This window comes from Phyllostomus discolor, chromosome X (assembly GCF_004126475.2).
Source record: "Phyllostomus discolor isolate MPI-MPIP mPhyDis1 chromosome X, mPhyDis1.pri.v3, whole genome shotgun sequence".
NCBI classification, from domain to species: domain Eukaryota; kingdom Metazoa; phylum Chordata; class Mammalia; order Chiroptera; family Phyllostomidae; genus Phyllostomus; species Phyllostomus discolor.
In genome coordinates this window covers 28,264,833-28,281,494 of record NC_050198.1, presented here as the reverse complement: position 1 = coordinate 28,281,494, position 16,662 = coordinate 28,264,833, and the positions used below count along the sequence as shown (strand labels likewise).

General features: G+C 39.0%; 1 protein-coding gene across 2 annotated transcripts in view; it reads left to right on the top strand.

The window, feature by feature from the left end:
• The window catches only part of EFHC2 (EF-hand domain containing 2), a 257,879-nt gene that overhangs the window by 228,328 nt on the left and 12,889 nt on the right, over positions 1–16,662 (top strand). Inside the window, exon 14 of one of the 2 annotated variants that reach the window (XM_028523328.2) lies at positions 16,041–16,146. The exons of the other annotated variant lie outside the window; for it this stretch is intronic. Within the exon in view, the coding sequence (XP_028379129.1) occupies positions 16,041–16,146 (106 nt within the window). The remainder of the gene's footprint in view (positions 1–16,040; positions 16,147–16,662) is intronic. 2 annotated transcript variants of the gene reach the window in all.

Here is a 16,662-nt window from a genome sequence, read left to right as displayed (position 1 = left end):
GTGAGATTCTGAGGTAAGGTGAGAGTAAAGGATTGTAAATCGGTGTAGTACGTGAGAGAATATAGTTAACCACTACAGTAATAGAGTTCAGGAAACTTTGAAATGGGCTAAGATCTGGTGGGGAGGGTGTTGTGAAGTAATTACAATTGCATGGAACAGCAGTTATTTACAATAATATTATAGCAACAATCATATGACAGAATCTATGAGATCTAGGTAAGAAGAATAGGGAGTACAGAACCTCAAGTAGTGTGCTAATGGGACACAGGTGAATTAAAGGACAGTAGATTAGGAATACAGTATGGAAAGTGATATCAGGGGAAAGCTGTCAGGTCATACAATATATCCAGCCTAGCAAAGTGGACTATACAAAAAGAAGAGGGATACAAAAATACTATTTTAAAAAGGTGTAGGAATACTGGAAAAATAATAATAATACAAATATGCAATAACTTGCAGGTTCTCTGTAATAGCAGAGTGAAATTTGTCTCATTGTCCCAGCTGTTGTGATGCCCCTTCTTTGGGTTCAACTTTGGTCTTTTCACAGATCCAGGATTTTGTCTCACTTGTAGGTATTTAGAAAAAATTTTAAAAAGTAAAAATAGAAAAGGCAGATGAAGGAAGGAAGAAGAGATAAAATTGGAGGAAAGGAAGGAGGAAGGAATAAAACAAGAAATCAGGAAAGAGAGGAAAAAGAAATCAAAATAGAATAAAAACAATAAAAATTAAAAAATTAATTAAAAAAAATAGAATCAAATTAAAAAATCTCTTGGTTTCAAAGTGGCCAAACCAGTTTTTCTGCTCTTGCTGGCTGTGGCAGGCTGAGGGGTGATTGGTATGGCTTTTCTTCCTGGGTCAGGGGAGCTCACACTGGCTCCCTCACTGTCTGCAAAGCCTATATGGCCCCTCAGCCTTGCGCCCTGGGTGTGGGAATCAGGTCTTTCCCCAGGGTTACTGCTCTGGACTGGGGTGCGGGGATGCTCTCCCTGCACGTGCGCCCTCCTGCCCAAGGCTGGGTAGCAGGGGGGCTGGAGCAACTGATCACTTTAGGAGAATTCCCCAAACAGTGTCTATATATTCACTCCTTCCTCTTGAGAAATTCCTCCTGTTGAAGCCTGCCTCTCCGCACAGTGTCCTGGCTTCTCCCGCAGTCCAACTCTCCAGCCAGACCGGTGACTGTGGGGGTCAGGGCCTGCTTTGTGACCCAGCCCCTCTGGTGTCCACAGCCTCCAAAGGTGCTCACAGCCCTTGTGTGTTTGCTAGCACCTGGATTCCTCCCAGTGCCACTCAGACCTTGTTTGGCTGGGGAGGGAGCAGTTGTTGCAGCTCTCTCCCAATGACTCTGTAGCAAACCCAGCAGCAGGCCCTGGGCCTGGGGCTGCAGCCCCCGGACCACACCCTGGTCCCCGGGACCCTATCTTGTTGCAGCATTCTTCTTAGGGTCTGGTTTTTCAGTTCCACCACAATCCTTGGTCCCCTATTTTCACATATGCTGAAGTATGTTGGTTGCTTGCTTCTCTACTCCATAGATCGGTCAGGATTTTCTCCCCTGAGCCTCTTTTTGGTTTCTATATCTTTTCCCATGCTGTTGCATGTTCTTATAATCATTACTCTAAACTCTATTTCATAAATTGCTTGCCTTCATTTCATTTAGTTCTTTTTCTGGAGCATTCTCTTATTCTTTCATTTGGGGCCTGTTTCTTTGTCTTCCCATTTTGGCTGCCTCTTTGTATTTTTTCTATGTATTAGGTAGATTTGTGAAGACTCTGATGCAGCCCTATCTCAGATGCTGCCTATTACTGGCCTTCAGCAACCGGTTTGGACCTATTAGTGATCCACTGAATGTGTCTCCCTCTTCCAGCCCTGGGTGAGTGCAGAAAGAATCAAGCTGCACACCAAGACCTGCTTTCACCAGCACCAGGCCTAGGGGATGGTCAGCCCTAGTCTTAGAGCTCCCAGAGATCCACATTTACTGTTAGACTCAAACACTGAGATAGCTTCCACCTATACTCAGCAACCTGGCTTAAGCTTCACAGGGTGAGGCTCTTGCTTCCCTCAGGCTGATGCCATTCAGAAAGGAGATCTCTGCCTGATAAAGATAGCTCCTGCATTAATGGAGAATGACTTAGCAAAGGGATCCTGGCAGCTGTTTCTTCAGTTCTCTTCCCAGAACCACAAACCCCAGACTCTCAAGTATCTCTAGTCCACTCTGCCCTTCCTCATGGGAAGCCCAGGTAAGTGGCTGCAAATGAGATTTTGTGCATTGGCCCCCCAGGAGGCTCTCTGTGAGAGTCTTCAGCCCTCTCTCCCTGGCAGACAGAAACCTCACTGCTTTTCACATCTGCATGTTATCTAGGTCCCTTTCTGGCTCTGATACTGTAGGCTAGGGAGCTCATCTTGGGGTTTAGAGCCCGTACTTCTCAGAGGGAACTCCCCCTCAGGCCATTGAAATACCCCTCCAGAATTTCAACTGTCTTCTTATGGGAGCCCACCCAGCCCTTTTGTGCCTCTGTACTTCCTACCAGTATAGTTGTGGTTTGCATTCTTCCATGTTTCCTTGGTTATAAGGCTTCTCTCCAGCTAGTGTTCAGTTGGTTATTCAGGATGGTTTTTCTACCATTTAGTTGTAATTCCAGATTGGTGCTGGGAGGAGGTTAGTAGCTCCTCCACTGCTATCTTGAGGTTTCCCCAGGCATATTTTTGAAAGCAGTAATTCCTGGTGGCTAAAATATGCCATAAGTGGATATACATCACAAAAGGAAAGTATGGTGAAATGCTTTCTAAAACAAATAATTTTTCCTTTTGAACTGAACATTTGACTTCCTGGCACCACCCTCTAACCATCTAGACTCTAGTCATCATTTATGCTTGCTATGGCATTACTTCATCCTCTCCTCTGATGTAATATTTATCTTGACAGCTATGACATTTTGGTCTATGTGCTAGGCGTTGTTATTATTGCTTTGAACATATTATCTCATGTATTGGGTTGGCCAAAAATTCAGTTTTTTTTTCTGTAAGATGGCTGTAATAGCACTTAGTTGTCTTGAACTTCATTTGAAACAATTTTGTTAGATTGTGTTGCGACAGCTGTCATATCAGTGTGCATTTAAAAACACTGATCAAAATTAGTCAGTTTTTGTGTAGCCATTTTAATATTGAATATGGAAGAAAATACACAACATTTTCAGCATATTATGCTTTATTATTATTTCAAGAAAGGTAAAAACACAACTGAAATACAAAAATAAAGATTTGTGCAGAGTATGGAGAAGGTGCTGTGACTGATTGAATGTTTCAAAAGTGGTTTGTGAAGTTTCGTGCTGGAGAGTTCTCTCTGGATGATACTCCATGGTCAGGTAGACCAGTTGGAGTTGATAGCAATCAAATCGAGACAGTAAGTGAGAACAAGCAACATTTTACCATGTGGGAGATAGCCAACATACTCAAAATATCCAGATCAATAAAGTTATTGGTGAAAATGAAAATGTGCCTTTTATTTTATGGAAAAAAAACTAAACAGACTTTTTGGCCAACCCAGTACTTTGTGAGGAAAAGTTGGTGAGGTCAGTACTATTATCCTCCTATTTTACATAAGAATGCTGAGGTTTAAAGAGGTGGGGTATTTTGCCCAAAATCACATAGTCTAGTCTAGAAGAGGAGCTGTGATTTAACTCCTGAACTTTTTAGCTGCACACCCCCTTCTTCTAACCATTTTGAATTATTGTATAAATAGGCAGTAGATTAGAATATCTTGACAGTTCTACCTCCTTCCTACTGCTTAAATCCTCACTCTCTTCTCTCCAATCCTACTATCCTTCCTCTTATTATGACCCACATTTCCTCTTGACTTTTTCAGTGTCTTTGCGTTGTTCTTTCTTCCACCAGTCTCTTAATTTTAAAACCAAGCAGTTAAGAGCAAAAGTACCATAATGTAGCTCTTCTACTCACACACCTTCTGTACCATCTCTTTGTTCTCAAAGAAAGATGAAACTCCTTAGCTTTGAACTCTTTTTCTCCATCGTGGAGCTTAGGGTTGTCAGTTGGAGCATTGTTCTCAAACAGGGACTAGAGTGGGGAGTTCTTATCCAAGGCAAAATGGAAGGGAAAGAACAGATAAAACTAAATCCCATGTGGGAAAAACCAGGATCCAAAGTGTCAGGAGGGTAATCAAGAAGAGGGCCATTCCACTTGGATGTGGGCATACATTAGATTGATATGGAATTAGCTCTAGACCATTAGCTCCATTTGCTTTTACTTGCTAGTAGCAGGGTGAAGAATAATTAAGTAATCCTGGTGTAAAGGACCTGAGATGAAGTAGGCAGGCCTGGGAGTTGGGGTTTTTCACAATTAACACATTCCCAACGCTCCCTTTCCCATTCCCAATAGTCAAGGCTAATAGGCCAGTGAGCATTTCACACAGATACCTCATGCCTTCCCATTTTTTTTGCCTTTTCTCTTACTATTTTTTTTTTTGTAGAAAATAGCTTTCTTCTTTTTCACCTGCTGAAAGTTTGCTTTTTCTTTAAAACTCATTTCAGGTAGTACCACATCCATGATGCCCTCCTGGTCTTGCTTGGCCAGCAGTGATTATCTCCTCCTAAGGATTCTCACAACACTATGTTTTTCCTTTTGTACCTCACATTGTAATGAAGATTTGTGACTTGATGTTTGATCTATTCAGATGCAGAGACCTACTTCTAACCTGTTTGATTTCCTGCCTATAAGCAAACAGTGCGGTGTTGCATCTTGAATCTACTTATAGTTGTTAGATCTTGTGCAATGACTATTTCCCAGTGGTTCTGAACATGACCTGAGGTAACACATGTAAATTATGTAGCACTACCCCTGACTCTAAGTATTGATTGGAAACCAAGAGAGAAGTTTAAACCAGGATCCACAGACCACACACTCTGACTTAGAAATGAACTGGAAGAAACGTGTGTCCTTCTACAGAGAGGAAGCCTTGTTTAAATGGTTGGATCTGAATGCCTTTCACATATTAAGCTGTCTTGTAGTCAGGAAGCTGTGGATGTTTATTAGATTATCTCTTGATAGCCTCGAGGATGAACCGTCCTGGAAAGTCCAGAATGTGGGAGCCTGGCCTCTGGAAGACCTAGATGTTTCTTATCCAATACTGGGGCCACAGAGTCATCATCCTCTCATTCTCTCAGCAAACTGTTTTGTCTTTGCCTATACAATTTGACATTAAACACAGAAAGACTATTCCACAACTCACTTCGAAGTCATCCCAGTCTCAGAACACATCTGTTTCTGAGCCCAGCTTAGCTTCAGGGAGGTCATTCCTCTGAGCCACTAAGCCAACCATGTTCAGTATAACTTTGCCTCTAATTGTGCAGTGACCCTTCTTGACACTCAGGGGAAATTTCAGACTAATCAGATTAGAAAATGTCTCATTCCCATTCCCCTCTCCTTCCAATATGCCCTGCCATGATTTGGGTCACATGCTTGGTGTTTTGCATCATCTCCACAGATTCCTTTCCAAAGACTGCCCTAATTCCTAATGGGCCCATCAGCCTGCAGCTTGCATTTATATTCTGCATTCTTATTGTTCCCCATAGACTCCACAGGGCTTTCCAGAGCCTTGACCAGACTCTTTTTGCATAGCCCTCCTGTGGCACGCTAAGCCAGATACCCTCTGACATCTACAGTCTCTTGTGGGAGGCAGGTGTGGAGTTTGTTGATTTGGTTCAATGCACACTGCCCAGGGGCAGTTTTACCTGCCTTGCGACAGAGTTGGGCAGCAGTTACACAGCTGTATAGCTCTAAATTTATATCAAGAGACCAAAAACAATATGGCTAAAGGTTTGGATGCTTTCTTACACTCAGTAATTGTTACCCATGTGTTTCTCCAGACCCTGTGTTTTGGTACTAAGATTTCCCTTCTACTCTATTTCCATTTTTCTTGTGATTTAGTATTTTCCTTATTAGCACAACTCAAGTTGGAATCAAGACTTCAAAATATTTCCACATCCAGATACCTGAGCCCCCATCAGTTTGTGCTGTGGTAGCTGATATGAGGTCACTTTACTTACAGAATGAAGTCATTTCACTAATGCACAGAGCATCAGACTTAAATGTCTATGTAGTAGTACCTATTATCCATTAATAACAGGAGTAACACTCTGTATTGACATAGTGCCAAGAGTCCTAGACTATTTTGTAAATCCTTGAGCATATTAAAAGGTATATTTTAGTTGATGGTAGATATGATTTCTCGTTTCATAAATGCAAACATTGAGATATAAGGAGGCTCTCGTGGTGAAAGAGCATGCTTCAGGCCAAGATTAATATGTAATGGAATTAGAATGACAGCTCCCTAAGATACCCAAATCTTTGTTCCTATCTGAGCTCCTAGGGGTAGGGACTATGTCCCATTCATGTTGGTAACTGCAGGGACTTGTCCTATGCTAGTATATTGGGCATGGGAGGGAGCAGATCAGGCTTCATTTCTGCCAGACCTGCATCTGAGTGCAGCTCTACTGCCTCATTCCCATGTGAACCTTGTAAATTGAGTCAACCCCTCTGAGCCTTCATTTGGATATTGATATTTCCTCAGTACTAATAAAAATTTTTTGTTCTCAAACTATAACTGGTAGAGACTATTCTGAGGTCATTCTATTCTGTGTTCCTGTGGGACTGGGGGAAAGAGTCAGCCTCTTCCCCTAATTACAGCTTTCTGAATTGAGACTTGGAATAGTTGGAAATTCAAGTGCAACCCTTTCCATAGGAGCACTGCCCTAAGCTAGTCTTTTACATCTGGCTTTGGGCTCCATGGAATGCCTTAGAATTGGCCTCCCAAGAGAGCTGGTGCCTCATCCAGAAATATCAGTTAAAATGGAAAAAGTTAACAGGGCTTTAAAATCATCTCATTATACTTTACCCAGCCTTGCCCCCTGCCACCCTTCCAGAGGCATGCTTTGGGCTCAAATGATTTCACCCAACAATACCTTGCAGTAAAGCTGAGGGGCAAAGGCTGAGCCTTGTGGCATCTACTGTTGCAGTGTTTGGTACACTGGGAAGTTTCCAGAGAGGATGCCCCATCACTCTCTCCTCTCTCCCTCCCACCCTCTCATGCCTTCTACCTTTTCAAATATAAGGTGATTTGTAGTTTAAGAAATTTTTGAAAATTCAAAACCACGTGGACCAACAGAACATTGATCGTGTATATGGTTTATATTTGGCAGCTGTGATCTACCTCACTGAAGCAATCTGTGCTGGTATCACAATTGGAATTTAGGGGCCTGGCTATTTGAGATAACCAGAGGTACTCATTGGCAACTTGAGCAGTGCCATTTTGCCAACTCTACATGTTTGTCTCACACTGGTGCAGTTGCCCAGTGTTCCACTTTTTTCTTAAGTGTCTGGTTTTTAAGAATCTCATCAGGTGTTTCAGTATACATCTCTGGGTTTTCTGGGCAATGAACTGAAACCAAACACAATTAAGTGAGTCCAAAATGTGTCTTCATTACCCTCCCTCTCTTCCAGCCCTGTTCATGTAGCAAATCCATTCCCCTAAGTTATGAGAAGGCCTTTGCTGTGGTGGGGAACCCATATTAGTCTTCAGCAAAATACAGCTGCTGCTGCTGCTGCACCTTTTCCCTCCACAGATGGTGGGAGTAAAGTAAATCAGCATTATTCCCCATGGCAAGGAAATGGATGGCTTCTGTAGTTTTCAAGCCATTCATCATTTTTGGAAGGGGATGAAAGACCAGTTGTCAAATGACACATTAGTCTCGCATCTAAGAAAACCCACCTAGCAAAGCATTGGGAATCATACTTGGAGGTCATTATTTTCTAGAGATGATCCAAAGAAATTGTCTTCCCTCCGTTTTCATCCATAATCATGTCCCTCAGCTTGTGTAGGGACGGGAGTGGTGGCTTGTTCAAGTATCAAAGGAAAAGAAGAATTTATGGAGGTTTTAAGAAAATGCTTTAGTACTGTGAGCTGGGAATTTGAAGTATGGAGGCTGACTTTTTAACAAGCATAGAAACACTTAAAACCCAGAATTAGTGTTACCCTTTAGGGCAGTTATCCTGGAACTCTGTGCACTGATTTCAACACTGTTGCCACAGAAAGCTTTCTTTAGAATTGCCTTCATAGCCTTTTCAAGAGAATTTCCTCCAGAGTGGAAAATCACTGTTCTTTGACCATGGATCACAGTCTTAGCAAGAACCAAATGTTTGAAAAGGAGCAAGTGGGAGATTCAGGTGGAGAATCAGGATTCTAGCATTTTTTATCAGAAGCACAGAATGACCATGAAGTAAGGAGGCTCATTTTGTATATGATTAATAATTTGAAAGGACAGGTAGGATTTGGCAAATGATGGCTTGTAGTCATGAGGCAGGGAGAACTCCATGGTGGGTGACTGGGGAGATAATACTTGGGTGAATGGAGGCACTGACCTATTTATTCTCACTCTCCTAATAGTCAAGCCTTTCTCCATTTCTGAACTGCTTCCTCTCATCTCCTTATTTTTTAGAACTCAGTCCTAGTTTTCTCTCTCACATAACCTCATCTAACAATAGCATATATATAGTATATATTATAATAATAAATAAGGCCATAAAAAATCTCACTATGTCTGTGGTCCATGTGAGGAAGCTATACACAGAATTTTGGAGCAGGGAGGAAGACTGGGAGAATAACTTGTGGTGTTCATTCCTTCTCAAGTTTGACTTGTATAAGTTTACTACCTTGAAAAGTGTGTTTCAAGGTCTCTCATCTGCTTTTTACACTTTTAAAGTTTTTACTTATATCAAGTTGATACGTGTTCTTAGTAAAAAAATAATCAAATAATTCTAAAAAACTTATTCCACCATAACACTTTCCAGCTCGATCCCTCCTCAGCTCCCATTCACAAGAAACATCCACTTTCAGCCCTTCTAGCTTTTTTTGCAGACATTTAAATACCATGTACATACTACTATTTCTGTATTTTTATATTTATTTATTTACTTATGGCAGATGAAAATACATTTATTCTGTAAAATAAATTGCTTCAGCAAATAGATGAACATAAATTATAATTAATATAGGTATTACATTTAAGTGGATGTGTTTAGCATTAAAAATTTTCTTTACTTCATCATTTGAAAAATGTTGATGAAATTATAACCTATTAATATGCCTACTAGTCTCTTTTTCTGATAATCTACACATTTTTAAGTTCTTTTCTATTGGGGTGACATTGGTTTACAAAACCATATAGGTTTTAAGTGTACAACTCAATAAAATATCATCTGCACACTGTACCATATACCCATCATCCCAAGAAAAGTGTCTTTCCCTCTTAATTTCCCCCACCTCCACCTATGCCCCATTTTTCATTCTTAGATAATATTATTAACTTCCTGTTATGATCCTTGGGAATTTGACATAATATTGGTTCCCATTATAGTTGTTGTTTCTGAATGCTGTTAGGCTCTTCTGTTTATTCCTGGTGCTCTGCATAGGGCTTTATGGTGTGTGTGTGTGTGTGTGTGTGTGTGTGTGTGTGTGTAGATTCACTGTGTCTTGAGACTCTACCTTTTGGTTCTGATAAATTGTCCATTAATTTTTAATAATCTCCTCTCCTCCATTTTCATTTTTCTTTTGTGAGAACTCCTATCATTAAAATTTTGAATATCCTGAATTGAGATCTTTTCTCTCCCCAATTTCCTGTTGTCACTATGGTGTACTTACTAAGGGATCACCTCAACTTTATATTCTACCCCTTTTACTGCATCCATTGAGTGCTATCATATATTTGATTCCAAGAGCACATTTTTCATCTGAATTTCCTTTTTTGTAATCTTCTGTTCTTTTTTAATGAATATAATGTCTTCTTATCTCATATCTTTTCCTCTTCTACCTGAATTGTCTTTGTTTCTCTGATTCCCCTTTTTTCTCTGTTGTTGTTTTGTCTTCTTTCCTTAATGTTGGAAGGTTTTTGGGTTGGACCTTGTTGATTGGTAAGTGTCACTTGCATGAGTCATCTCATAGCCCTTATTTTCATTAGGTGATCACCAGAAACTGGAATCTGGAGATCTTTCTGGGACCATTTAAAGTACTAAAAGAAGAATCCTATCTTTTCGTGCTGAGTAGGAGATGGGAAAAGGAGGAGAATTTAAGTATGGCCACTGGTGTTCTGGAGATAGGAAAGGGGAAGGATGGGGGCTGAGAGGCCCCAGTTCAACATGTAATGCTATCCCTCTGCCCTTCATTATGCTTCATCTTCCCAAGACTGAAGCTTCTTTAGTTGAATTTCTCTGGAGAACAAGCCTCACTTCCCTACAAAGAGTACTGTGTAGAAGAAAAGATGCTTGGTCTCCGGCTGCTCTAGCTTTATTTATGCTTTCAAACAGTCCTCATTTTCAGCCTTATCTCTGCTTTCATTGGCATCCAGAATCTGTAATTGCTGAACCTCTCAATTTTGTGAGCCACATTGGCTAATCTCTAAGCACTGGTTGCCTCTACCATAGCCATTTAGAGTTCAGCTTTCCTTCCTCAGCTCTGCCAGGTTGGATACCAATCCCCGGTTTGCTTTATTGTGGATTTTTGCATCTGTCTTTGTCATTGTGGGTTATTACTTATTTTTATTTCTTTGATGTCATTTTGGTGAGATTTTTGTGGAAAGGGAGATAAATATTTGTGATTATGGTGGGGAAAATTCAGTGATGCTATCAGTTTAACTAAAGATTAAGCTTTCATGTAAAACACTGAATTTTAAAATGTAAATAAAATAAAATTTTATTTAAAAATTATTTGTGATCAATCCATCATGATTTACTGCAACTCTATTTACTGCCCAAGAGCAAAGAATTCTTCCAAGAAACATTGGCTAGTTTTATCCCTTTTAATTGAAATAGTCTTTGTTCTTTTCTCCCTTGTTCCTTTTGGGGGGATTTCCATATCCATGGAGATCCTGTAAGACAGAACTGAAGAGAAAAACTTGGAATATTATACCACATAAGCTCAACTCTTCCCTGAGGCCTAGCTCTGCAACTTTGGAAAGATTAAATCTTTCAAACATTTTTCCTCAGAGAGATTTTATACATTAGGTCTGAGCTGTATACACTTTCATTTACAGCTTTTGATCCTTCCTGAACATCATTTTGTTTGAGAACACCTTCCCCAAATATCATTTGAAATGGATAAATAGTTAGATGCATTTAGTCTGATGTATCATAATTTGGGCAGGGAAGACAGTTGGGGGCCTAGGGATAACAGGTAAGCATGAGTAAATATCAGAGTTATTGTTAATAAGGTATGATAATAGGACCTTCCAGTGGTGGCTTCCATAATTTATTTTATTTTATTTTATTTTATTTTATTGCATCTTTTTATTATTTATTATTTTTATTTTTTAAAGATTTTATTTATTTATTTTTAGAGACAGAAGGGAGGGAGAAAGAGAGAGAGAAATATCAATGTGCAGTTGCTGGGGGCCATGGCCTGCAACCCAGGCATGTGCCCTGACTGGGAATCGAGCCTGCAATGCTTTGGTTCACAGCCCACGCTCAATCTTATTTTATTTTTTAAATTATTTTATTGTTGTTCAATTACAGTTGTCTGCATTTTCTCCCCACCACTCCCCTGCACCCCAGCCAAACCCACCTCCCTCCCTTGCTTCCACCCTCCCCCTTGGTTTTGTCCACGTGTCATTTATAGTAGTTCCTGAATACCCTTCTCCCCATTGTCCCCTCCCCCCTCCACTCTGGTAACTGTCAGATTGTTCTTAATTTCAATGTCTCTGGTTATATTTTGTTTGCTTTTTTCTTTTATTGATTATGTTCCAGTTAAAGGAGAGATCACATAGTATTTGTCCCTCACTGCCTGGTTTATTTCACTTAGCATAATGTTCTCCAGTTCCATCCATGCTGTCCCAAAGGGTATAAGCTCCTTCTTTCTCTCTTCTGTGTAGAATTCCATTGTGTAAGTGTACCATAGTCTTTTGATCCACTCATTTGCTTCCAGCACTTGGCTATTATAAATTTTGCTGCTATGAAAATTGAGGTGCATAAGTTCTTTTGGATTAGTGTTTCAGGGCTCTTAGGGTATAATCCCATCAGTGGAATTGCTGGATCAAAAGGCAATTCCATTTTTAGTTTTCTGAGGAAATGCCATACTGTTTTCCACAGTGGCTGCACCAGTCTGCAATCCCAGCTTTTCTCCATATCCTCTCCAACACTTGTTTGTTGATTTGTTTATGATGGCCATTCTGACTGGTGTGAAATGGTATGTCATTGTGGTTTTAATTTGCATCTTTCTGATGGCTAGTGATGCTGAGCATCTTTCCATATGGCTCTGGGTCCTGTGTATGTCCTCCTTGGAGAAGTGTCTCTTCAGGTCCCTTGTCCATTTTTTAATTGGGTTTTCTGACTTCCTGGAGGGGAGTCATGTGAGTTCTTTATATATTTTGGAGATCAAACCCTTGTTCAAGGTATCATTGGCAAATATGTTTTCCCATATAGTTGGTTCTCTTTTCATTTTAATGCTGTTTTCTTTAGCCATGCAGAAGCTTTTTAATTTAATGAGGTCCCATTTGTGTTTTCTTTCCTTTATGTCCCTTGCTTTAGGGGACATATCAGTGAAGATGTTGCTGTGTGGAATGTCTGAGATTTTCCTGCCAATGTTTTCCTCTAGGACTTTTGGTGTCACGGCTTATATTTAAGTCTTTTATCCACCTTGAATTTATTTTCGTGTATGGTGTAAAGAATTTTTTTGTAAGTTCCAATGCCATCATCCAGGGAAAATGCAGATTCAGGCATGAGGACTCAGATAAGAACTTCAGGAAGACCTTCTGGAGGAAGCAAACTTTTACTTGAGACTTTCCAGACAAATGGACCATAAAGTGCCAATGCCTCCAGTGCCTTGCATTTCTGGAAACAATTTTGGTATGTTTATAGAACAAGAAGACTATACATTATGTGGAACATTGTGAAGAGGGAAAGAGTTTTCAGATGAAATCAGAGAGGGCAGCAGTAGTCAGATTATGTAGGCCCTTAGAAACCCTGTTAAGAAGTTCAGCTTGTGTTCTAAGTGGATTGGAAAGCCGTTGGAGAGTTGCAATCAAGGAAGTCATTGATGCAATCTGTATTTTAGAAAGATCATTCTGGTGGAGGATGGTCTGCAGCAAGGTAAGAGTAGAAACAGCAAGGTCAATATATGAGGCTATTGCTGTAATCCAGGTGAGAAATGATGGTGGTTTGGAATTTGTGAATGGTACAGGAGACAGGGAAGAGCTTTCTGGTAGAACCCACAGCAGTGGTTAGTGGATTGTATAAGAGGGGGAAGTTTGGTGTGATCCTAGATCTGTATGGTTGTCTCTTGACTGGTTTCCAAATTACTGAGATATTATACATCTGAAATCTCTAGGATTAAATAAGTGCCTCCTGTAATTGATGTAATAGGAATTTACTGATAATTAAATCCTGTACAGTAAGAACAGATAGAGAAGCATATCGTATTGGTGATCTCATCCTGTCTCCCAGTCTGGTGGCTTTAAATACCATCTATATGCTAATGACTCCCATATTTCTATCTTCAACTTGAACCTCCTTCCTCAACTTCAGACTCATATACCCACATGCTCACTTCCCATAAAAATGTAACATATCTGAAGACAAACTCCTAATATTTTCTCCCAATCTGTAGCCCTTGTAGTCTTTCCTACCTCAGGGCAGCTCTATTTTTTTCAGTTCTTCAAGCAAAATCCTTGGAGTTGTCCTTAGTCTATTCTCTCCCACTCTCGTACACACTATGCAAAATCTTTCAGGAAATCCTACAGTCAAAATATATTCCAAATTGACCACTTCTCACTGTTCTCCACTGCCACCAGCATCATTTAAGCTGCCACTATTTCTCATGTGTATTACTGCAAAAGAATATTAATTGTTCGTGTCTCTTTGGCCTTGCTCCTACATTCTGTTTTCAATATATCATCCAGAGCGATCTTTAGAAAATAGAACTTAGATCCCATTACAGCTCTGTACAATGTGCTCCAGTGGTTCTTAGTTTTCCTCAGTAGAAAGTCAAAGGTCCTTTATGATCTCATTCTCTGACCTCAGCTCCTAATCAGAGTATTAGGGCATACTTTTCTTAAAAGGCTCCAAACAAAGGAAGGTTTCTTAGAAAACATCTTTGATTGAGTTTTAGTTCTTCTCCCAAAACATACACAAAATAAAAGACATAATGGTCCTGCATTTTGGCTACAAATATTTCCATAAACAGAGCATGTTCTTTCAAGGAGTTCAAATGACAAGTGAAATTAGCCAAAATTCACAGGATAGACAGTGGTAAGGGGCAGCATATTGGAATCGTATCCCAGAATCCTTGGCCAAAGAGAATGTACACTAAAGTATTACTGAATTCCCTTTCCCCTCTTCTGATCATTCTGTTTATTCTATCTTGTTTAGATTGATGAGTGTATATGACATCTTGTAACATTTCATTTATTGCTGCTAATTTTTATTAGTTTATAAATATGAACTACTGTTAATATTTTGAGAAAAAAGAGAAATCTTTTGACTGATTATAAGTATGTTATTTTCCTACTTTTATCATCGCTGAGTTTTCTTATAATTATCCTTTGTTCATCCTTTCAGTAGTAACTTGTGTACCTCACTTGCTGCTTGGGAGGGCATGTTGAGTTGTATATTCTGAGAGAAATGCAGAAGCCTGGGGCAGGGCTCATGGAACAATGCATTAGTGACCACACTTGTCTTTTCCTTCAAAATATGGTGTTACATGGTCAGTATATATTTAGCTTTAAAAATTGGTATAATGTGGTCAAATTTGGAATAAGTGATATTTGAGGGATAACACAAAGAAATACTTTGTGTTTAGGTCATTATAACAATTGTGTTGACATTACTGGGTCTTAATGGCTAAAACTTAAGGATGAATTCATGCCAATGTCCATAATTAAGAAATAGTAGTCAAATAGATTCACTATTTTTGACCTATAGTTTTATGGTACAGTATAATTATTTTTTAAATGAAAATGGGCATATTTTTTTTCTGATTATAAGCTTAAAACTATTCAAATGATACAGGAAAGTTTAAAGGAAAAACAAAAATTATCTCTCTTGTCAGAGATAACTATTCTTAATACTTCAATGTATTGTTACTAGATTTTTTCAATGCCTTTTTATATAAGTATAAACCTAAAATGAGAACATAACTCTACATGCTATTTTACTTTATAACCTCATTTCTGCTCAACAACATATTATGAACATATTTTTATGACAGAATATATGGATCTAAATAACCCCTTTTAAAGGCTACATAATAAATGAGGGATCCTCAACCTCCAGGCCAGGTTGTGGACTGGTACCAATCTGGACCTTTCAGGAAATGAATCTCACAGTAGGAGGAGAGCTTGACTGTAATGCACTTGAATCACCCTGAAACCATCACTCCCCATTCCCCATCTGTGCAAAGCTTGTCTTCCATGAAACTGGCCCCTGGTGCCAAAAAGGTTGGTGACCACTGTAATAAATGATAAAGATGCTTTTTGTTTTTCTTAAAAATATACTAGGCAAAATGAATCCATTTTGCCTTAAAGATTTAAAAGCCATCTTTATCATTTATTACAGTGATTAAAAGGTATGCAATTTAAGAACTATAAGGACATTTTATTTTACTGACACATACTATCAACCATTTTTAACTAAAAAGACCTTCAAACATTATTAGCAAAATATAGCAATAGTTTTAGTTACTGAATAAACTAATTTGTTTCTGTAGCAACTGCACCAAATATTTATTGAACATTTTCTAAGTGCCAGCATTGATCTAGGTACTGAGGATACTTTGGTGAATTAGGTGTGTGAGATCTCTGCTCACAACGAGTTTATGTTCATGTTTATGTTTATGGGTTGGAAACAGACAATCAACTAATAATAAATAAGAAAAATATCAGATATTGAAGCATCCCTGATATTATATTTTCATGGTAGCATTTAAACTGACATTTTGGTCCTGAATTCTGCAGATTGAATCAAATCATATGCTATAATTATATTTTCAGGTTTGAAGATAGTGAAAAACAAGTCAATTATGAGTCATTTTTCTCTGCCCTGAACTGGAGAACAAATCGATTGCCCGAATTAATAAAAGTATCACCCTTGAAAGAGGTAAAATTAACAACTATTTTAAAAAGCAGCTGTGGTACCTTTCTTGCATTTTTAATATTATTTATCTTAAAGTTATTTTTTCATGTAAAGTATTAATATCAGTGCTTTTGGAAAGAGCACTTATGTATTTCTGGGTATTCGTTAAAGGCTAAGTCACTTTCCATGCTGAGTGAACATCTGTTCTATAAGAGCATGTCTTTTCTTATGTAGCTGAATTTTTTTAACCTCAGCCACATCCAATTACATAGAAGATAGGATAATAGGTTACAGTTATAAATAGATAAAACATTATTATCAAGGGATTCTGGTAACATCATCATGAGCCACAAGAGCAAATTTCAAATGGTGAATATGTTAATTCCCCAGTGTATCTATGGCTGTGCACACAGGTTTGTCTTGGTCAAACAATACAGTATGGGGATGCACATTTCACAGTGGAGCCAGATTTAAAATAAAATCTTAGAAGAAAAATGCTTTGTTAGGGAAAACAAAGTTCATGTAATCAGATGGTGCTCT